The sequence below is a fragment of the Tursiops truncatus genome, chromosome 14 (genome assembly GCF_011762595.2).
Source record: "Tursiops truncatus isolate mTurTru1 chromosome 14, mTurTru1.mat.Y, whole genome shotgun sequence".
Classification (NCBI taxonomy): Eukaryota; Metazoa; Chordata; class Mammalia; order Artiodactyla; family Delphinidae; genus Tursiops; species Tursiops truncatus.
The window spans coordinates 86,436,432-86,458,511 of NC_047047.1; the positions used below are offsets into that span (position 1 = coordinate 86,436,432).

The 22,080-nt window shown below is 54.1% G+C and overlaps 1 protein-coding gene across 1 annotated transcript; it reads left to right on the plus strand.

Annotated features, from left to right (window-relative positions):
* The first annotated feature begins 3,006 nt into the window (after positions 1-3,006).
* ADI1 (acireductone dioxygenase 1) lies at positions 3,007-15,603 on the plus strand. Its single transcript, XM_019943340.3, has 4 exons — positions 3,007-3,603; positions 5,619-5,738; positions 13,235-13,414; positions 14,588-15,603. Exons 1-4 carry the CDS (start codon positions 3,484-3,486, stop codon positions 14,705-14,707), a joined length of 540 nt encoding a protein of 179 aa, XP_019798899.1. The 5' UTR covers positions 3,007-3,483; the 3' UTR covers positions 14,708-15,603.
* The last annotated feature ends 6,477 nt before the right edge of the window (positions 15,604-22,080 follow it).

The following is a 22,080-nucleotide window of genomic DNA, read 5'->3' on the forward strand; positions in this document are numbered from 1 at the left end:
ACAAGACAATGGGTGTAATTCCTTGTTGCTTCTCTATTTTACACATAGTGGTTTGGGTCTGTTCCAGAGAGCTGCGTTCTTAAAGGGCAGGTGAGCGGACGAGAGCAGCTTGGTGAGGATGCCAGGACAGTACCCGCTTCCCCCGGGGCTGCGCGCTGCAGGAACCGGGTGAAGCCGGGTGGGTCACGTTGTTGCTGCCTGAGGGTGGCTTGGGCCGCAGCACAAAACTACTAGCATTGATCATGTCCCTCACAAGACAAAGCAAAACAAAGCCCCGTTTCTCTTAAGACTGTCCTGATGAAATAGTAAAAATTATTAATTTTATTAATCTTGACCCCCCCCCCCCCCCAGTAGACATCTTTGTAATACCTCTGGGGCAAAGCAGGAAGCATACAGAAAGCATCTCTACTGTTTGCCAAAGTTCCCTGGTTGTTTTGAGGGAAAAAGCTCCTGTATGATTGAGCTGCAAGCTGAGCTTGCCACCAAATAACTATGGTTATTCCAACCAGGGTGTTTGGCAGACATTTTCCCCAAAATGAACTGAGCCTTATATATATATATATATATATATATATTTTTTTTTTTTGGCTGCATTGGGTCTTTGTTGCTGCGTGCGGACTTTCTCTAGTTACGGCGAGCGGGGGGGCTACTCTTCGTTGCGGTGCGCGGGCTTCTCACCGCGGTGGCTTCTCTTGTTGCGGAGCACGGGCTCTAGGTGCACGGGCTTTAGTAGTTGTGGTGTGTGGGCTCAGTAGTCGTGGTACACGGGCTTAGTTGCTCCGCGGCATGTGGGATCTTCCCAGACCAGGGATCCAGCCCGTGTCCCTTGCATAGGCAGGCAGATTCTTAACCACTGCACCACCACGGAAGTCCCGAGCCTGTCTTTTAAGAAAACAACCGACAGGACTTCCCTGGCGGTCCAGTGGTTAAGACTATGTGCTTCCAATGCAGGGGGCGCGGGTTTGATCCCTGGTCGGGGAACTAAAATCCCACAAGCTGCACCATGAGGCCAAAAAAATTAAAAAAAAAAAGGATATTTACGCTGAAAAACGGAAGTACGCAGGAGAAAAGTGCTTGGAGAAAGGAAGAGCAAAGAAGGAAGGTGGGACAACTGCATGTCAAAGCCCTGGCAGCGAGGAGGGGCGGGAGATGCAGGTGGAGGCCCGGGCAGGCGGAGGGCAGAGAACAAGAGGGAGAGGTGGTCAGGCGCCAGCCACACGGGCCGTGGAGCCAGGGCAGAGTTAGCAAGGAGGGTTAAAGTCGAGCAGTGACATGATCTGGTTTGTGGGTTTTTTTTTTTTTTTTTTTTTTTAGTTAGTTTTTATTTATTTTTCCTTCTTTTTCACTCTTTGAAGGAAATCAGTTCGTGAAGCATGCTCACAGGGACTGGGGAATTATGCTCGTTCGCCTTTTTTTTTTTTTTTGCGGTACGCGGCCTCTCACTATTGTGGCCTCTCCCGTTGCGGAGCACAGGCTCCGGACGCGCAGGCTCAGCGGCCATGGCTCACGGGCCCAGCCGCTCCGCGGCATGTGGGATCTTCCCGGACCGGGGCACGAACCCGTGTCCCCTGCGTCGGCAGGCGGACTCCCAACCACTGTGCCACCAGGGAAGCCCCTGGTTTGTGTTTTTAAGTATACGCTCTGCATAGGACGGACTGCAGTGGGGCAGAGATGGAAGCAGGCGGTCGATTCCAGTTGTCAGCAGCTCCATCAGGCACGACGACAGGCAGGAGGAGGAGGACGCAGGGATGTGAGGGGATTTGTGGTGTGTTTGGAAGCTCAAATCCACAGGATTCGCTGTAGGTAGGACTGGATGTTGAGGGTGAGGGAGAGGAAACAGGAAAACCCCGAGGCTTTTGGATCAAGGCACTGGGTGGTTGGAGCTGCTGTTTACGGAGTTGGCAAAGGATAGAGAGAGGCATGTTTGGATGTGCGGGACTCGAGTTCGGTTTGGCCACGTTAGTTTTGCGGTACTTATTAGCCCTGGGACACTCCACAATGTTGTGGGCATGCGGAGAGGAGCCACAACTGGGGGGGCGGGGTAAGGAGCTGGCTGAAGGAACAGGGAGTGGCGGCTGTAATGAACTGGCTGATGAGAACAGAGGCTGTGGTTGGATCTGGGAACCTGAGAGAGTGGTGAGAAGGGTGAGGAGGGAAGGGGAGAGCAGTGAGGGGCAGAAAAAAAGTGGGCAGTGATGTCTCACGTGGAACCCTGAAGGATGAGCAGTAATTGTCAAGTGAGGTGCTGGAGAGGCAGGCTCTCTAAGAAGGATGTGGGCACGTGCCCACACGTTGCATCCTGTGTTTGCAGTCAGGGTGCAACGGAACCGAATTGAAATAAAAGTGTGCTCTTCACACAGTATTTCTGGAGGTTCTAGAGTCAGCTGTCTGCTTTGGGGATGTGCTGTCTGAGAGCGGTCCAGCCTGAGTCCCACACGTGTTCTAGTTACTTGATTCCCTGTTACAGACACTGGGGTGAATGGCTGAGACAAGCTGATCTCTTTGATTGATCGATTTGAAGAGATAAACCTAGGCTGATTGAGCAGCTGGATTTTTCCCCCCTTGTCAGCTAAACTGATTAGAAATTCAAGGATTGGGAAGCTTGTATTTATTCTAGGACATGACATTATATAGGGAAAGGAGATGAGATGAAAAAGGGAAAAAGGAAGCAATTTAAAATTATAGGGTGGTATTGCAGACTGCTGATACTGTAAACATGGGGGGACGGAGAGTACAATATCCCACCCGGAATGATGCCGGGGGTCCTCTGTGGTGACTTGATCTGGCCTCAAGCCACAGCTGTGCACCATCTCAGCGGCACGGGCTTAACAAAAATCACTCTTTTTTTTGGCATTTGCTTTCTTCGCTGTAAAATACAAACTATTTAATCGCGGTATAAATTGCTTCACAAGATGGCGTCTGGATGTTCAAGGAGACTGTAGCCCTCACCCCGCGAGGCATGTGCGCGGTGCTCGAGGGCGCTGAATTATACCCGATCCCGTGCAGCGGGAACACAGTGCCGGCCAAGCAGCCCCTCCCCCGGACGACTGAGTTCACGCAGGGCCGGGCCACACTCGGCCTCCTGCACGAGGAGCTGATTGACAGCCACGGGTGGGCGGTTGGCCCCGCTCAGGTTCGGCTCCGGGTGGTCACCGGGCCTGAGCCGAGCCGGCAGACAGCCCTCGGGGGACACCTGCCCCGCGCTCGGAGCCCATCCGCCGGCCCGCGGGAAGGAAGCCCTCGGCCCGGGGCCTTCGGAGCGCGTCCCGCCCGCTTTCCTTTCCCGCGCCGCCCTCCCTCCCGCTTTCCTTTCCCGCGCCACCCTCCCTCCCTCCTTCCTTCCTTCCCTCCCTCCCTCCCGGCGGCTCCCGGGGGAGGGGTCGGGGGAGGGGCAGCCCGCGCGGGTCCCGGGTGCAGGTCCCGGGCTCAGACCGGCCCGAGCAGGTCCGGGCTCAGGCGGCGACGCTGCCCCCGGGCCCGGCCATGGTGCAGGCCTGGTACATGGACAAGTCGGCCGACGACCCGCGGCGCCCCCACCGCGGGGAGCCCGCGCGCCCGGTCGGCCTGGAGCAGCTGCGCGGGCTCGGGGTCCTTTACTGGAAGGTACGCGGGTCCGGGGGCGCGGTCGGGGTCTTGCGGGGCGGGGGCTCTGGGGCGGGGTCGCGGGCGGGCGAGCCCTCCGCTCATCCCTGAGTTCCCGCGCGCCCCACGCCCCCGGGAACGGGGGCCGCCGCCATGATGGGACCCCGTGCGCCCTGCGCCCTGCGCATGCCCGGCGGCGGGGCCGGGGGTCGGCGTCCAGGCCGTGGTGCGCACTGCGCAGGCTCAGTAGCGGGGTTGGGGGGTTGGGGGGTTGGGGGTTGGGGGGATGGGGTGTTGGCGCCCAGGGCGAGGCGGGGGCAGGGTGTGAGCCGTCGGAACGTGGCGGAGGGTCCGGTGCCGGCGGGGTCGTCGGCCGTCCGGGTTGAAGGCGGGACGGGCGGGGCGGGAGGGCTTGGGGTCCCTGGAGGGCCCGCGGCGAGTGCGGGTCTCCGGGGGAGGGGCCGGGGCGCCCCCCACGACCTCCTGGAAGGCGGTGTCTTCAGGGCAGTATCGCGTGTGTTCTGAGAAGAAAATAAGTTAGTTTTACTGCAAATCCCTGCACTTCGGGTTTCGCGGTACATGTGACAGTTTAAGAGCGGGTGTGAGACGGTGGCCAACTTCTGAATGTACCCAAAGGATACAGTAAGACGCTGTAAAAGTCACCTTTGCGGTTTTCCAGGAGATCAAACCCAGTTTCTCCTGCCTTCTCGTTGTGCTCTGGATGGTGAGGCAAAGGGCTGTCGAAATTAAACTTCGTTTACTCTGTATTTTCGTACCTTTCTTAATAATCACCGCGCTTGAGCGGCGACAGCAGGGGGAGCCTTTTTGCCTGTTCTGTTAGTGCCGCCGCAGGGCGGTAGGAAGCGCTCACGCGCTCAGGGTTTCAAGGCGGATGGTGCACTAGTGCGTACTGTGTGGATCTGCTCATTTGGGGAGTCGTCTTTTAGCAGCTAACGTATCGCCGACTAGTACTTTGAGGTATTCTGAGTTTGCTGTTCAGTAGTTGGGATATCATGCGCATTTTATTGCAACATAAGGCAAAATGTGTGAAATTCTTTGCCAGTAGTTTTAAGGAGGAGTTCATAGTCATGGTGTTTGGGGCCCAGGGGTGTGGTTCATGAAGAAGATGACCTTAAAATTGGACGTTAGGGCTTCCCTGGTGGCGCAGTGGTTGAGAGTCCGCCTGCCGATGCAGGGGACACGGGTTCGTGCCCGGGTCCGGGAGGATCCCACATGCCGCAGAGCGGCTGGGCCCGTGAGCCATGGCCGCTGAGCCTGCGCGTCCGGAGCCTGTGCTGTGCAACGGGAGAGGCCACAGCGGTGGGAGGCCCGCGTACCGCAAAATAAAAAAAAAAAAAAAAAAAAAATGGACGTTAAACAGTTGATGGGATTGTGATAAGTGGAAACGGGGAAAGGCCGTTCCAGGCGTAGGAAGGTGTCAGGAGCAGGGGTGTGGGGCTGTGAAGCATCGGGTGTTTTTGAAGAGCAGCCCATAATCGCATTTGGTTTAGGATGTAGGTGTTTTAAAAACAGGGAATAGGGACAGAGGAGTAGAAAAGGCAGCCCGGGCCAGGTGGTAGAAGGCCTCTTGTCTCTGTCTAAGGATTTTGCCTTTTATTTGTAGGCTCTGACAGCTTCAGGTGTTTTGGCCCAGGGAAACAACGTAACCAAAGAGGTGCTATCGAGAGATCAGTTAGACTTGCAGAGTGGATTGGTGGCAGAGGAACAGGGCATGGCGGTGTGGACAGGCTTGAGGCGATGAGAGCTTCCCCTGGGCTCCTGACGGTGGGACTGGAATCCCCCAGGCAGGACCGTTGCGGAGAAGGGAGGTGGGAATTAAACACAACTGCGTAGTTTTTAGCTGTTATGGAGAGTGGGAAAACCATTAAAAGAAATAGGGAAAGGAGGGGGAGAAAGGTTGGTTTAGTATGGACAAAGGACTGGATGATAAATTTGGAGTATGATATTGGAGATCCAGAGAGAGAATGTCTCGATGCACTCATGTGCCCTCCTGTTTGTGTTTTAAACTCTTTTAGCTGGATGCCGACAAATACGAGAATGATCCGGAATTAGAGAAGATCCGAAAGGAGAGAAACTACTCCTGGATGGACATAATAACCATATGCAGAGACAAACTCCCAAATTACGAAGAAAAGGTGAGGGAGCTCTGAAATATTTGAAAAGAGGAATCATTATATTTGCTACTAATAAACACAAGCTTCTCTTTCCTTTTTAATGTCTTCATTTTGGTTTTATATCAGAGTAATGCTGGCCTCATAGAATAGGCTGCGAAATACTCCCTCCTTTTCAGGTTTCTGGAAGAGTATGTGTAGAATGGGTTTCATTTTTCCTTAAATGTTTGGCAGATTAACCAGTGAAGTCATATGGGCCTGGAGCTTTCTTTGTAGGAAGGTTTTTAGCTACGAATTCAATTTCTTTACCAGATATAGGGCTATCCAGAATATCTGTTTCTTGAATAATCTTAAGTAGTTTGTGTCCTTCAAGGCATTTGTCCATTCCATCTGAGTTGTCAGATTCATTGGCATGAAGTTATTCAGACTATTCCCTTATTATCCTCACAATATCTGTAGAATCTGTAGTGCTGTCTCCTTCATTCCTGATATTGGTAATTTGTGTCCCTTCTCTCCTTTGCCCAAGTTCCACTAGAAGTTTATCAGTTTTGTTGATCTTACCAAACAGCTTTTGGTTTCATTGATTTTTCAGTATTGTTTTTCTGTTCTCTATTATCTTGAATTCTGCTCTTGTCTTTATTTGCCTTCTTCTACTCACCTTGGGTTTAATTACTCTTCTTTTTCTAATTTTTTAAAGTGGATGCTGAGGTCATTGACGTGAAGCCTTCCTTCTTTTTTTTTTTTTTGCGGTACGCAGGCCTCTCACAGTTGTGGCCTCTCCCGTTGCAGAGCACAGGCTCCGGACACGCAGGCTCAGCGGCCATGGCTCACGGGCCCAGCCGCTCCGCGGCATGTGGGATCTTCCCGGACCGGGGCATGAACCCGTGTCCCCTGCATTGGCAGGTGGACTCTCAACCACTGCGCCACCAGGGAAGCCCCTCTTCTTTTTTAATATAGGTGTTTAGTTCTGTAAATGTTCCCCTGTGTGCTGCTTGAGTGGCATCACACAAATTTTCATTTTCATTCAATTTAGGATATCTCCGAATTAACTTCCTTTTTGATTTCTTCTTTGAACTATATAGGTTTCTTGACATATGTTAGTTTCCAGTTATGTGGGGACTTTTCCAGAGATTTGTCTTCTGTTAGTTTCTGATTTAGCTCCATTGTAGTGAGAGAGTGTGTTTTGTATGATGTGAGTCCTTGTAAATATGTGGAGTCCTGTTTTATGGGCCAGAATATAGTCCATCTTGGTGAAGGCGCCATGTGAGCTTGAGAAGAATGTGTGTTCTACTGTTGCTGGTTGAAGTATTCTGTGAATGTCAATTATTTCCAGTTGATTGATGGTGCTGTTCAGTTCAACTGTATCCTTACTGTGGTTAGAGGCATACTTGTTTAAGACTGTTATGTCCTCCTGGAGATTTGACCCTTTTGTCATTACATAGTATACACCTTTATCCCTTGTGAGTTTCTTGTACTGAAGTCTGCTTTGTCTGAAAGTAATGTAGCTCCTTGAGCTTTCTTTTGGTTAGTGTTAACATGGTGTTTCTTTCTCCAGATCTTCACTTTTAACCTATTTGTGTATTTATATTGATAGTGGATTTCCCGTAGACAGCATATAGTTAGAGGGTTTTTTGTTTGTTTTTTGCTTTTAATCTATTCTGACAGTCTCTGTCTTTTAATTGATGGATTTAGACCATTCACATTAAATTGATTATTGATGTGGTTGGATTGATACATACCATATTTGTAACTTTTAATTTATTATACTTGTCCTTTATTATTTAAAAAATGTACTCCTCTTTTTCTTCCTTGTCTGATTTTAATTGAGCATTTTGTGTGATTCTGTTTTCTTTCCTCTTAGCTTATCATTTAAAAAAATGTTTTAGGGCTTCCCTGGTGGCGCAGTGGTTGAGAGTCCACCTGCCGATGCAGGGGACACGGGTTCGTGCCCTGGTCCAGGAAGATCCCACATGCCGCAGAGCGGCTAGGCCCATAAGCCATGGCCGCTGAGCCAGCATGTCCGGAGCCTGTGCTCCGCAACGAGAGAGGCCACGACAGTGAGAGGCCCACATAACACACAAAAAAAAAAAAAAAAAAAAAAAAAAATGTTTTAGTGATTGCCTTAGGGTTTTATTTATTTTTTATTTATTTTATTTTTTTATTTTTTATTAATTAATTAATTTATTTTTGGCTGTGTTGGGTCTTCGGTTCTGTGCGAGGGCTTTCTCTAGTTGCGGCGAGTGGGGGCCACTCTTCATCGCGGTGCGCAGGCCTTTCACTGTCGCGGCCTCTCTTATTGTGGGGCACAGGCTCCAGATGCGCAGGCTCGGTAGTTGTGGCTCACGGGCCTAGTTGCTCCGCGGCATGTGGGATCCTCCCAGACCAGGGCTCGAACCCATGTCCCCTGCATCGGCAGGTGGACTCTCAACCACTGTGCCACCAGGGAAGCCCTGTTTTCATTTTTAAGTAGTAAATTATATTGTGAAGAGGTTTAAATCCTATTTAAAAATACTCTTTAATTACCGATAGTTAGCATTTCTGATGCTCCTTACTCTGTTGCATGAGTCCCTGTTTGCATTTGGAAACTCAAGTCTGAGTTGGTCTTGGTTGATTGATTTATCTTCTGGTTAAAGGTCATGTTTTCTCACTTCTTTGCGTGTTTGGTAATTTTTGATTGGATGCCAGACACTGTGATTTTGTTCCCTTGGGTGCTGGATATTGTTGTATCAGTATAAATATTCTTGAGTTTTGTTCTGGAATGCATGTAAGCTTATTGGAAACAATTTGATCCTTTTGGGTCTTTCCTTTAAGACTTGTTAGGTAGACCAACCTGTAGCTAATTATTCCCCACTAAGGAAGCACAGTTCCTTTGTGTACACCACACAAAGCCCCGTGAACAGTGAGGTTTTCCCAGTCTGACTGGTAGGAGAGGCATGTTCCTGGGTCGGCGTCAGTGCCAGGAGCTGCTCCTTTCAACCCTGAAGAATCCGAGTGGTTCCTTCCCAGCCTCAGGTAGTCTGCCTAGGCCCGTTCAGATGCGCTCTCAGAAGAGTACTGGAGGGAGATCCTCGGCGGGTCTTTGGGATTTTCTCTGTGACGTTCTCTCCTTGGGTACTCCTGTCTTGCGTACTAGCTCCCTTGGTCTCCCCAGATGCTCAGCTCTGCTCTTCAGCTCAGGGTGCCCTGCCTGGGTCCCCCGCTCCCTGCACCACCGCCTGAGAACTCTCTCAAGGTGTGAGCTAGAGCAGGAGTAGGGTTCCCCTCTCTTGTTTCTGCCTCACGGGTCACTTTCTTCCCTTTCCTGGTGTCTGGTGTTTTGCAAACCATTCTTTCTTATATTGTGTTTGTTTTGACTGTTGGAGGTGGGAGGGGAAATCCAGTTTCTGTTACCCCATCTCATATGGAAGTGAAGTCAGCATTGTTTTAAGCTGTTAGTTTTATGGTAATTCCCGGGTGCCCGTTAATAAAGAAACCCACTGATCCTTGGCAAAATGAGAAAACAGATGTGCAGAGTTTTTAATAAGTTAAGTGACTGCCTTGTTTTTGGAATTGTTATCTTTGCTTTCTCAGGAATAAGGTGACTCCGTTATGAAACAATAGCGACAATAATAGTTGTCTTAGAATTTTTCTTTCTTGACAAAAGTTGGCAGCTGTGTAGGGACTTCCTGGTGGCGCAGTGGTTGGGGGTCCGCCTGCCGATGCAGGGGACACGGGTTCGTGCCCCGGTCCGGGAAGATCCCACATGCCGCGGAGCGGCTGGGCCCGTGAGCCATGGCCGCTGAGCCTGCGCGTCTGGAGCCTGTGCCCCGCAACGGGAGGGGCCACAACAGTGAGAGGCCCACGTACCGCAAAAAAAAAAAAAAAAAGCTGGCAGTTGTGTTGGTCCCAAGACTTTTTCTTTCATCGAGCTGAGCTATGAACTGTGACGCTATGAGGAAAATAAACGGCTCACTGAGCTTTAGCCTCTTAGTCTTATCATTGGACACCTGGAGGGGGTGTGGACCGCTTCCCATGGTCATGTTGATAAAGCCAGGCCCAGAACCCAGGTCCTCCCCCTGGTCTCAGGCTCTTTCTGCTGAACCCGCCAGGAAGGCTCCCTTCCATTAGCTTGGATGTCTTCTGTGTGTGTTCCTGAAAAAGAAAATATAAGTAGGTGAACCAACACTTAACACGTTGACCTAAGAATGAAAGTGGTGCAGCGACACCAAAATTGTTTAAAATAGATGTGTTTTGTGTTTTTTATCTCCTTACTTTGTTCTATATCAAATTATTCTTGTCACTCAGAGCACAAATATTATAACACCTTACAGAATGACGAAAGTTTTCACCAAGTGCCCTACTGAGTCATGAGATCCTCCGAGATTTAAATGGTGTTTTCTTACTTGGAATTTTAGACTTCCCATCTTCCACAGAAGGGGCTCATATATTGTAAATGCTAGTAGTTAGATTATTTTCATCATTACCATCTTGTAGAATAGCTTCTCTCCTGAAATAAAACCCTGTTCCTAATACAGGCTTATCTCTCTTGTTCTTGTAAAACAAACTTCTTTATTATCTGATTATCTCGTGTTTGCCTTAGGTTTCCTCGTGGTTAGACTCAGGTTGTGCGTTTTTGGCAGGAATTCTACAGAAGTGGTGTTGTGTCTGCCCAGGGTACCCTGTCGGGAGGCACGTGCTGTCAGAGGGTTGTGTCACCGGTGATGCTGAACTTGGTTAGGCTGGTGCCCATCAAGTTTCTGCGTTGTGAAGTGACCATTTTTTCCCCTGTGTAACGAATAAGAAATTTGTGGAGAGTTACTTTTCGACTGTGAATATCGTGTTTTCTATCAAACTTTGACTTGGTGATTTTAGTAAATCTTGATGGTTCCTGCCTGAAACAGTGTCAGTGTCAGGGTGAAAACGGTGCCCTTCCAGCCGTCATCCTCCTGTACTGAGCTGCCTCTCCGTCCTCTGCTGTGGATGTACATCCACACGGGCTTATGGAGTCTTATTTAATGCTCTGTAGTCCATTCCTGCCACGATCCACTTTGATGTTCAGATTGTTCCAGACTCGGCAAGTGGGCACCCCTGTCAGTGGCCCCTGCCCTCCTGACGCGTCCCCTCATGCTCATCAGCACCTCCGTGCTGTCTGGGTCAGCGTGTTCCAGGCTTTTCCCCTGACCCGGCCCTGGAATCGGCTGTTCTTCCGGGGACTTAGAAACCCAGACAGGGCGCTTGGTGCCCTCATTGCTACTCTGGGGTCAGTGCCCAGGTCCTTCTGCCAACTGGATGAGGGGGGGGAGAGAGAGAGAGAGAGAGAGAGAGTGTGTGTGTGTCCGTGTGTGTATGTGTACTTGTGTGTCCGTGTGTGTATTGTGTCTGTGTGTATGTCCATGTGTGTGTGTGCGTGTCTGTGTGTGTATTATATGTGTGTGTCTTTGCGTTTGTGTCCATCTGTGTGTATCCATCTGTATGTTCGTGTGTCTGTGTGTGCGTGTGTCTGTGTATGTGCACATATGTACATCTGTATGTCCGTGTGTCTGTGTGTGTCTGTATGTGTTTGTGTGTGCCCATGTGTATATGTATGTATCCGTGTGTATATGTGTGTGTCCGCTTGTGTGTGTGTGTCCGTGTGTGTGTCCGTCCCCGTGTTAGTCCGTGTGTGTGTGTCCGTGTGTGTCCCCGTGTGTCTGTGTGTCCGTGTGTGTGCGTGTCCGTGTGAGAGCAATCTTTGGTTCACACTGATGCCTCTGAGTCCAGTCACACTCCTGGGACGACTCCTCAGTCTGTAGAGAGAGACTCGGGTCTCTGTCCTCCCACAGCAAGAACCCGGCTCCAGTCCCGCCGGCCCTTCTACACACCCCGTGCTTCCGGGGTGGCAGCTGCAGCCACGCTGTTACGAACAGCAGACCGGTCCCTGGAGTTCCAGGCTTGTTTGTGGTCCTGTCTCAGACTGAGGATGTAGTCAAAGTAATGTGTTCAGAAGGTACTTAGATGAGTTTTCTCTTCCTTCTTTGGTTATGAGCGTCTCTCTTGATTTCAGACGTATGGCCCCCCGCCACCACCCCCAAGCCTGTTTTCATTTTATTTATGTCTGTGTAAAACATAACTAGGTTCTAAAGCCAAAATTACGCAACAGGGCAGATCCGTGTCCCTGCCTCTTCCACACCGTACCGCTGACCCCGCTGTGCCCCGCGCTGCTGGTCTCCGGTTGTCGTGATGGTGACTCCCGTCCGCTGTGTATTCTCCCACTCTGCTTGGGCCTGTGAATTGTTCCCAGTGTCTTACGGCCAGTACGGCAGGGAGCGACGTGCACACACTGTGTCGCCAGGGCGTCTCTTCAGGGTGAACCCCATAAGGGGTGCGGGGTCAGCGTATGCTCAGTTGTGCTGACCTTCCGGGGGCTCTGGGCCCCGAGCGGCGGGGGGCCCGTCCTCACAGCCTCACCGGCCCACGGGGTTGACAGGGAGGCGTTCATGTGCTGTGCTCTCACTGTCAGTGGTGATTTTCCAGAAACGTGCCGACATTATTCAAGGAAAGCTTTAAAACTCCTGCGCAGGAGGGGGAGAGATGGGAGATCATAACAGGGCAAGATGGGCGTTTACTGTAGGATTCTTTCAACTTTTGTTCGTATTTGAATATTTTTATTATGAACGTTAGAGGGATAAAGATCTGAAAAACACAAAAGTACATTTGGACAGGTGGAAAGTGTTTGTTGAGACGGTGACTGCCTTCCTCAGATGCACACGTGGCTTCTGATCTGCCCGTGTGATCAACGCGGCTGCTGTGTGCATTTGATCTCGTGATGGTGTGTGCGAGGGATCGCGTGATGTGTGTGTGCGTGTGTGATCAGCATGATGGGGTGTGTGATCGCGTGATGTGTGTGCGCGTGTGTGATCAGCATGATGGGGTGTGTGATCACGTGATGTGTGTGCGCGTGTGTGATCAGCATGATGGGGTGTGTGATCGCGTGATGTGTGTGTGCGTGTGTGATCAGCATGATGGGGTGTGTGATCGCGTGATGTGTGTGTGCGTGTGTGATCAGCATGATGGGGTGTGTGATCGCGTGATGTGTGTGTGCGTGTGTGATCAGCATGATGGGGTGTGTGATCGCGTGATGTGTGTGTGCGTGTGTGATCAGCATGATGGGGTGTGTGATCGCGTGATGTGTGTGTGCGTGCGATCAGCGTGCCTGCCGTGTGTGCTGCAGGAGCCAGGATGTCTGCGTGGGAGTCTAGGCTCTACACACCCAGGCTGTGTGATGTTGGGCTGGCGACCTAGCCTCTCTGAGCCACATCCCTCATCTGTCCATCTGCAGAGAGCACCTGAGTGAGTTATTCATATAAAGCACTGAGAGCGTTGCCCGGCACGCGGTAAGCGCCGTGTGTTCCTTCTTTCCTTTCCCGCTAGTCCACCGGTCGGCTCCACAAAGCATTGTAGCTCCTGCCCCTCGTACGTAGGATGATATTCCTATCTGTGGAGCACGTGTCTGGCAGCTCAGTCCTGGTGTTCAGGGCTCACGAGAACCCCTCCTGCTCTAGATTAAGATGTTTTATGAGGAGCATTTACACCTGGATGATGAGATCCGCTACATCCTGGACGGCAGTGGGTACTTCGACGTGAGGGATAAAGAGGACAGGTGGATCCGGATCTTCATGGAGAAAGGAGACATGATCACTCTCCCCGCCGGGATATACCACCGCTTCACGCTGGACGAGAAGGTGGGCCTTTCGTCTTCTCTGCTGGGGCCTGGTCTGTGCACGGACGTGGACACTCAGCCCTGCGGCGGGAGGCGAGGATGCTACCTACCTCTGAGCGAGTGGCCGGCGCCACAGGGCCCCCCGCCCGCCCGGGCCCGTGCACGCAGGTCAGCGGGAGGCATCCGTCCAGGGGTCCGGCTTTGTGCGGGTCTCAGGGTCACTGCTCCCTCGTCATTTTAAGAGCATTTCAGTTGGGCCTTAACAGTCGTGCACTAGAGCCACCGAGACCGGCCACAGAAGCGGGACTAGGGTGGCTCTGAGGGTCTCTGGGTGTGATTCGGACGAATCTGAGATTGAAGCACGATTTTTGGCTGGGAACTGAACGCGCTAGGTTTAGAACTCAGGATTATGAGGCGGTGTGTGAAGAAGGGTCGCCTTGTCACCCCTGTTCCCAGCGCCCAGTATCTCTCCCTGAAAGTAACCACTGTATGTCCTTAAAAATCTCCTTAGCGTGCTGTCACGCATATCAGGCGACCGTGAGCCAGTATCCTTTCCCTTTTCCTCGGGAGGCAGCCGACTGCCGCAGGCGGGGCTGCATTTTCCTTCTTTCTGCTCGTCGTGCTTTGGGATCGTTTCGTTTCAGGATGTAAAGGGCCTCGTTCCTGTTTACAGCTGCCTGGTGTCCACTGTGGGACGTACCCTGATTTAGCCCATTGACGGCTGACCCCTAAAGATGGGTACGCCAACTGTTTCCAGTTTTTTGCCGTTGTAAACGGTGCCGTAATAAGTAACCTCACACATTCGTCATTTTGTACTTATGTGAGTGTACCTGAGGGATAAATTGCTGAAGGTGAACCCTGGATGGACAGGTGTGCACGTTTCTACTGTGACGCAGGCTGCCCTCCCTTCTAATTCGTGGGAAACCGGTACCAAAGGAAGCAGGAGGGGAGGAGGGGCACACGCCCAGGCGGGGTCAGCGCTCACGGCTGGGGTGTTTGCCGAGAGAGTGCAGGGTCAGCGCTGAGCTGGAGCCGCAGATGCTTTGGCCGCCCGAGCACGAGGCCTTCTCGCCGTGGCACCGACGCTGCCTCTCAGAAGATGGAAGAAAGTGCTAAGACCCAGGGATAAAACAGCAAGGAGCGTTAACCTCCGTAGCTGGTCTAACCGTTGCTGCTGTGTTTGCTTGTTTTCTAGAACTACGTGAAGGCCATGCGGCTGTTTGTGGGAGACCCAGTGTGGACGGCGTACAACCGGCCGGCTGACCACTTCGAGGCCCGCGGGCAGTACCTAGAGTTTCTGGCGCAGACGGCCTAGCGGTGCCCTGGGGTCTGGCGCACCCCGGCCCCTCTTGTGAAGGTCTCAGGCCTGATGCAGCAGAAAAGCAGTCGTATTCTCTTTGCTTTTGTGTTGTAGACTTGAGGCTAGGTGAGCTTTCCTCTGCGAGACTGTTGGATCAGAATACGTTTTAATGGGAGCAGCTATAGAACCGGTTTGCACGTGGAAGCACCTGTGGAGATCTGGGCAAATCCGCTCATTTTCTCTGATTCAGGATCAGTGGTCAGTGGCCCTGTGTCAGCTCATGCCTTCAGCTGCGACCCAGTGAGTTTCAGCGCCCCAAACGCAGCCACTTAGCTGCCCCATCTGGACCCGATTCTTGGACTTTAAGCAGATACCAGGCGAGGCCACGCCTGCCCTGTGCGAAGGAGTGACAGTGGATGACAGGAGTGAGCAGAGAGAAGACGCTTTTCTCCCAAAACACGGGGGGTGCCATGGGGGATGCGCGGGCGTGTTAGGGGGACCCTCGCTTGATTATGCCACGTTTCTGTTCACGATAAAGTAGCTGCCTCAGCGTTACGCTTGTGGCTTGGAGTTACCTTATGTTCTGGTACATGTGGTTCCTTAAAATCACCCCCGTTAGATCCTTTGTGGGATTGTATGTGTGTATAATTAATTTTTATTTTATCTGGGTTATTACTTGTTCCAGGTGAGATTTCTAGGTTAAACTCCCTACAGTAAATCTCTTTTACAATCAAGCCTTTGAATTTTAACAGAAACACTTGTACCTTTTTTTTTAGTTAACAATTCTGAGATACAATTATACCTAATTCGTTATAATCATAGAAAAACCCTAAATTAACCTCATATTTGAAGGGCAGTTTGCTTTAAGTATTTCTTTTAAACTGGATTAAAAATCTTTATGTTAAAAGTGATCTGTCAGGACTTCCCTGGTGGTCCAGTGGTTAAGACTCTGCGCTCCCAATGCAGGGGACACGGGTTCGATTCCTGGTCCGGTCTAAGATCGAACTGGGAGCTAAGATCCCACATGCTGCGCAGTGCGGCCAAATTAAAAAAAAAAAAGAAAAGCGATCTGTCATCACTTCCACATTGTTCTTGGGGGCGTGTCCACGGCACAGAGGAAATTCTGAATTTTAGGATTAAGGTGTGCGCTGGCAGCACGATGATAACACCACCAGCCCCCCAGGGCCTTGCGTGCTGCTGTCCTCGTTCTTCCCTTGATGGGCCTCCAGGGACGCCCCGGAGCAAGGGCGGCTCCTTCTGCAGGCCTGGCACAGCGCTAGAGAGCACGGTCCTTCGTGCGTTCACAGTCGTCAGGACGCTACGTCGGGGTCTCCCAGGAGCACACGGCTGTGAGCTGAGCTGTCCGTCTGGAGCCAGGTGCACCCGCTTGTTGAGTAAGACACGACTCCACGTGTGTTATTTTACAAACGTGTCCTCTCTTGAAAGGCATGTAGCACTTACTGGAGGGTGGCTGCGGCTGGGATGTGATGAGCCAGAACGTGAATTAATTGCCCTTGGGGGTAGCTTCACACTGGTTCACGTGTCGGCACTTTAAAGCAATGCCCGCTTTCCCCTTGTTCCTACTGAGGGTGTCTGCCGTGCACCCCGACCGTGTGAGGAGACAGCCGGGTTTGGGCCCGTGCCGTGGTTTCCGTCCAGAGGCAGGCGTGGCCAAGCCAGGAAACGGCCAACCTTGTCCTGCCTTGATCCAGGTTAAACATGTAGCAAACTGACGTTTTAGCCGCTCGGTACTTTCCCTGCTCGAAATCCAGCCTTTAAGGCTCCTGCCTTCCTAGGGTGTTCCGCTCTGTGTGCTTCGTCCGTGTGTCCTGAGTGGGCGTGGCTCCGTCGTCTCTGACGTTTATCCAGAAGGAAGGGTGGTGGGCGAGCAGGGCAGCCCCCGCCCCTGCTGCAGATAGCCTCCCGGCCAGGTGCTCCACTGACTGTCGCTAATTAGAAGCAGGTAGAGCGCTGCGGGCGTTTAGCTGTTTCTGCCCTTCAGATAAGAGTTCTCATCTACTCGTTCCGTCCACACCCACAGAGAAGTTGTAAGTATATTACAGCGAATTTCCCTATATTTACTTTCATCTGTGTTCACTCACGTACCAATGATATTACTGTATACGTTTTGAAATGTAAGCTATTTATAATCTATTGAGAGAAAAAATACAGTCTCCTTTCGGTAACAATATACATACATTACACCCCAAAAAATATTCTCAGTAGCTTTCTCTGGATAGTAAAATTATAGATTACTGGTTACGTTTTTAGTTTTGTCCATATATAGTTGATAATTTGTCTACAAAGAACACAGTAAGCTACTCGTCTGAACTCTCAACATTAAGACTCCTAAGTCGGTCTCTAACAGAAGGGAGTGTGGTGGTCTCGTCAGGACTGGAACCGGGGTGAAGCAGGAAGGGCTGCGGGGGGCTTGGGGCGCAGCCACCCCACGTCTCTCTCGGTTTGCTTTCTGGGTCCCTGTTTCTCGTGTCTTGTCCCCGGCTCCCGTGTCCTAAGTTTTGGTTGAGAAAACACGGCTGCTAGGTTGAATTCTTGCACCAAAGCAGCGCTTTAAAATATGGAAGTGTCGGATGCCGATCTTGCCAGAACGAGGCAGTCGCATGTGCGAAGCCCGGGTGCAGCCTCCTGTCTGTCTAGTGTGGCTTCCCTGCCACTCGGCCGACGCCCTTACGGGGGCTGCTCACCGGCCGCCTCTCACCCCCCACCCTCCGGTTCCCACCAGGCTCAGGAAAACCAGACGTTCACACCCGGAAGCTGGTGGCAGTCCTTAGTGAACTGCGAGGAAGCGTTCGTTCGGACCAAATTGCTGGTAAGCCCCAGACGGCTTTTCAGTTTCCTTGGGAGGAGTCATCCTGAGTGGAGGTGGAGTCAGTCTCTTTAAGGAGGTACTGATGGGGTGACTGGTAGGAACGCGAGCGGGGGCGGTGCCCAGCCACAGCAGGTGGTGGTGCGGGCTGATTGGCCGGAAGTCAGGAGCAGAGCCCCCCACCCTGCAGGCAGAGCCCCCCGACCCTGCAGGCAGAGCCAGAGCTCAGACACGCGAGCAGGACAGGAGGAGGTGGTGCCCGCGGCTGGCGGGGGGTCACGTGGAGGCTGGTGGGCAGGTGCTGAGGGGAGGGCTGACGCCTGCTGCTAACGAGGCTTAGCCCAGGTGATGGGCCTCGTCCCACCGGGGACCCCGATCCTGTGCTGCTCCCTGGAGCTCAGGCCTCGCAGGGCTGGCGGGAGTGCATCCGGGTGACGGGCAGGTGCCTGACCCTCAGTCCCGCAGGTCAGCCCCGCCGGGGAACTCGGTGCAGACGGGTTTGGGGCCTCGCTGCTCGCAGCCCACTGCCCGGGAGGGGTGGGTCTCTGCCCAGCTCCCGCCGCACGCTTCCCGGGGCTGGCGTTCTGGGTCGGGAGCTCAGAGGAGAGGCGGCGGGCGTCTCCCACGTGCGGAAGGAGCCGCGCGGTTCCCGGATGTGGGGCGGAGCCGCTCGGGCTCCACGCCAGGGCGAGGAACCGCGGCCTATATCGCTTGAAGAGGGAGCCCGTCTCCCCGGGTTCTAACACACCTCCCCGGCAGCCCGCGGGCGAGGCAGCAGCCCCTGGAGGCGGATCAGAGCAGGGTTCACGCTTACTTTGCGGGTTGCAGCTCCTCAGAAGTGAGGGCTGCCGCAAGCCTTGCCGCGGGGAACAGCCGCTCCGGAGCCGGCGGGCCGAGCTCTGTGTCTCCGTCCGTCCCCGCCACCAGCGCGGGACGCAGCACAGGCCCCGAGTTCCCGCAGCTCAGGGGCTGCAGACCAGGAGCAGGGGCCGGCAGGTCGGGTTCTGGGGGGCCCCTTCCTGGCGCAGAGGGAGAGCCAGCCCTGGGGTCTGCGGCACCGACCCCTCGTGGGCCCCTCCTGACGCCACCCCACTGCGGCCGCCCGGTCCATGGCACACTGACAGCGGAAGCTGAAGAGCTTTCCCTTGGAAAATGAAGTCAGGCTCCTCGTGTTGGCGCAGAACACCGGCCTCCGGCATCCAGGAGCGGTGGAGAGCCCTCCGCTGACCGAGGGGGCTCCCCTGGCTGCCGAGGCCGCCAGGCAGCTCAGCACCGGGACTGAATCGCACAGCCCTAATCCTGCTGACGAAGATGGGAAATCGGCCTCCAAAGATGTTTGAGCGTGGGCGCGCGCGCCCCAGCCCCGGACAAGGGTGCTGCAAGCTCCCAGCGTGCATCCTCCCGGTGTGCTTGGGGGCCTTGGGGCGGGAGGGGCCCTTCTGGAGGCAGGGGAGGAGCCTGGGGGGCTGGGGCCGCTTGTTGGCATAGCCGCGCCCTGCTGCTTTGGGAGAACCTTCGGCAGCTTCCCAGGGAGCAGGTGCTGCTTCTCTGAGTTCCCAGGTGTTCTCACGTCTCTGCCTTAGGAAGTCGTTATTTTTCGAAGCACCCTCTGAAATGCGGTAGCGGCCAGGGTCCTGATGGGAGGAGGGCACCCAGGTCGGTGGGTCTGGGGCTGGCTCGTCCTGCAGCTCAGCACCCTGGGCCTGTGTGCACAGCGACCTGTTGTGGAATGAGGTCTGATCTTCCAAGGAAAGCAGCCCTCCGCTCAGACCCCCTCCTTTGCCTTCGTCTTGTTACTGTGTTTTAATGCCTTTTATTTTCCAGGTGTAAGATGCTTGTGCTTGTTTTGCACAAACTCTTCCAAGAAATCCCCAGTTCTAAAACCCGAAGGGGGTCTCATCTGCGTGCTACAGGAGCCGAGCAAAGGATACAATGAAATCAATGCGATTTGCTTTTGCACCCATGTTTTCGGGCCCGCCCCATCGTTAATTAACCCTGATGGCTGTCTGGTGAGGCAGGACGTGGGGTGCCCCGACGTTATCGATGGCCCCTGCGGGGCACGGAGGGGGCACACAAGGACACGCTGGCAGAGCCACACTCCCTGGGGGCTGTAGAGGGTGTAAGGCAGAGGGGCTGCCCGCGCGGACCCAGAAGCACGGCAGGTGGTTTGTTCCCGGGTATCTAACAAATCCACTTTAATCCTCCCGAGAGTGCTACCGGCAGGGGTCATGGGCTGGATACTAACGACCGAAAATTCACGTCAGCTGGGAGCTCAGAGCGTGACTTTATTTGGAAATAGGGCCTTTGCAGATGTGATTGGACAGGGCGCTCGGTGAGGTCCTCCTGGGTGAGGGCGGGCCCTGAACCGAGGCCTGGGGCCCTTACAAGAAGAGCAGCCACGGAGGTAGACGTGTGAGGACCCCTGAGGACCGAGGAGGGGGCTGCAGCCGGAGCCCCCAGAGGAGCCGGGCTCACAGACGCCTGGGGTGCGCACCGCTGGCCTGCACGTGAGGTGGGGGACACGGGTGGTGTCCAGCTGCCCTGTCCGTGGTGATTTGCTGCGGCAGCTTCGGGAAACTAACCCAGTCTTTCAGATGAGACCCTGGGGCTGGGAGGGTTCAGCTTTCCACCCACAGTCGTGCAGGCGGTGAGCAAGGGCTGGCCCCAGGCCGGCGTCTCCCCAGTGCTGGGTGTGGGGAGGACCCGGCACACCCGTGGGCCAGGATGGAGCCCTGGGCACCGTCCGCACTGCTCGCAGGTGTCCCAGGTTGTCGTCCTGGTGGACGGCGCCTGTCTCTGAAACCAAAACCCTTTCCCTGTTGCCGCCGGCCCTGCTGGTCCTGCCCCAGGAACGTGTCTGTCGGTGCCCCCGTCGCTGTCCCCCGGCTCCGCTGGTCCCCGGCCCCCCCCCCCCCCGCATGGGTGCACCCGGGTCACGTCCTCCCGGAGGGATCCTTAGTTGAAGGCTCCTGACTGGTGGCCGGAGTCCACCCTGCTGTCTGGCCGCACGTGGCCACCTGGCATCGCAGTCACCCTGGGCGCCTGTGTTGTCTGCTGGCCACATCGGCGCCGTCTCGAGGGGGCATCCTCCGTGGGCTGTTCCGTCGTCTTCCTGGCTGGAGCGAGTCTCTCCCGTGCCTTCTCCCACCTTGCCCGGCACCCGCCAGATGCCCCGCTGTTGGGAGTGCCTGGGGTTGGCCGTGAGCACCAGGCGAGGGGACCCAAGGCCGTGGAAGCTGCACCGGATCACAGCGCTGGTGGCCCAGCGGACCTCGCTGAATGAGCGGCCCTCTCCCCCAGGTGGCGGCCGGGGTCTCGGGGCCGCAGCCCAGCTCCGTGCCGGCCGGGCCTGGTCCTCACGCGCAGCTGGCAGCGTGCGCTGCGTGGGGTCCAGGGCGAGTGGCCGCTCCGGCCCTGGGCGAGCCTCACGGGGACGGAGGGACCGTCCCGGGCTCCACAGGTCTATTTGAGGGAATCGTCCTGCACGGCCTGTCCTGTGTGTGCGTGTGTGTTGTGTGCATGTGCACATGCAGGTGAGTGTCACAGAACATGAACACACGCGTCGCTAACCCGAACAATTCCGAGGCAGCGTGTGAAGCCCCCTTCCCGCGATGGGCCCCAGCCACGCCCCTGGAAAACGCACTGTAGACCTTGGGTGTGGCCCCAGCACTGCTTTCCTGAACGGCACATCTTGTTAGCGTCAGCACGTGAAAGGAATGACTGACGTTTTCTCTGTGGCTCGAGTATACGGTATGGGTTGAAGTATTTGTATCCCGGACGGGGGGACACTTAACGCTGTGGCCCGGTTTTTGGTTTGGCTTTGCTTTCCGCGATCGCGAAGGGTGCCGCACACCCTTGTGGGCCGTGGGTCTCGGGCGCCTGCGGTCCAGCAGCATCAGCGCTCCCGCCAAGGCTGTTGGTGAAGCGACCCTCCTCACTCTGCTCCCCTCGCTCCTGTGTGCTCTCTCCTCCCCGGGCCCTGAGGGTTGTGGAGCCTGGAAAGCCCTGCACTGCGGCTCCCACTGCCAGGCCAGGCCTCGCCCCTCCCAGGGCACTAGCGCTGTTCCCCGTGGGCCGCTGAGGCCCCAGGATGACGAGGTTGTCTGAGTGTCCCTGTGTCATGACACCCGACCCGCAGGGACCGGCTGGCCTTCCGTGGCAGCAGTGGGAACCATCTGCAACCAGGTGTCAATTACTTTGTATTTCCAGAAATCGAGAGACAGCATAAAGGATGACATTAAAAAACCACCATTCTAAAAAAAGGCCTGGCGCTCTGCAGACACTGGTGAGTCTCCCAGGACCATCCCCCAGCCCCTTCCTCGCTCCCCTGGGACACTCACTGAGCCACGTGGTTCCTGCACCTGTTTTTCTCCAGTTCTGCAGACGTGTACCTACAAACAATGTTTGTATTTTAAAAATAAATGGCATTTCATTGTATATACAATCCTAATCTTGATTATTTGAGCAGGTTTGGGGTATGTCCATGTGGATACATGTCCAGCCCGTTCCTTTTAATTGCTGTATATACTGGTCAATTACAGAGCATGTCACACTATCACTA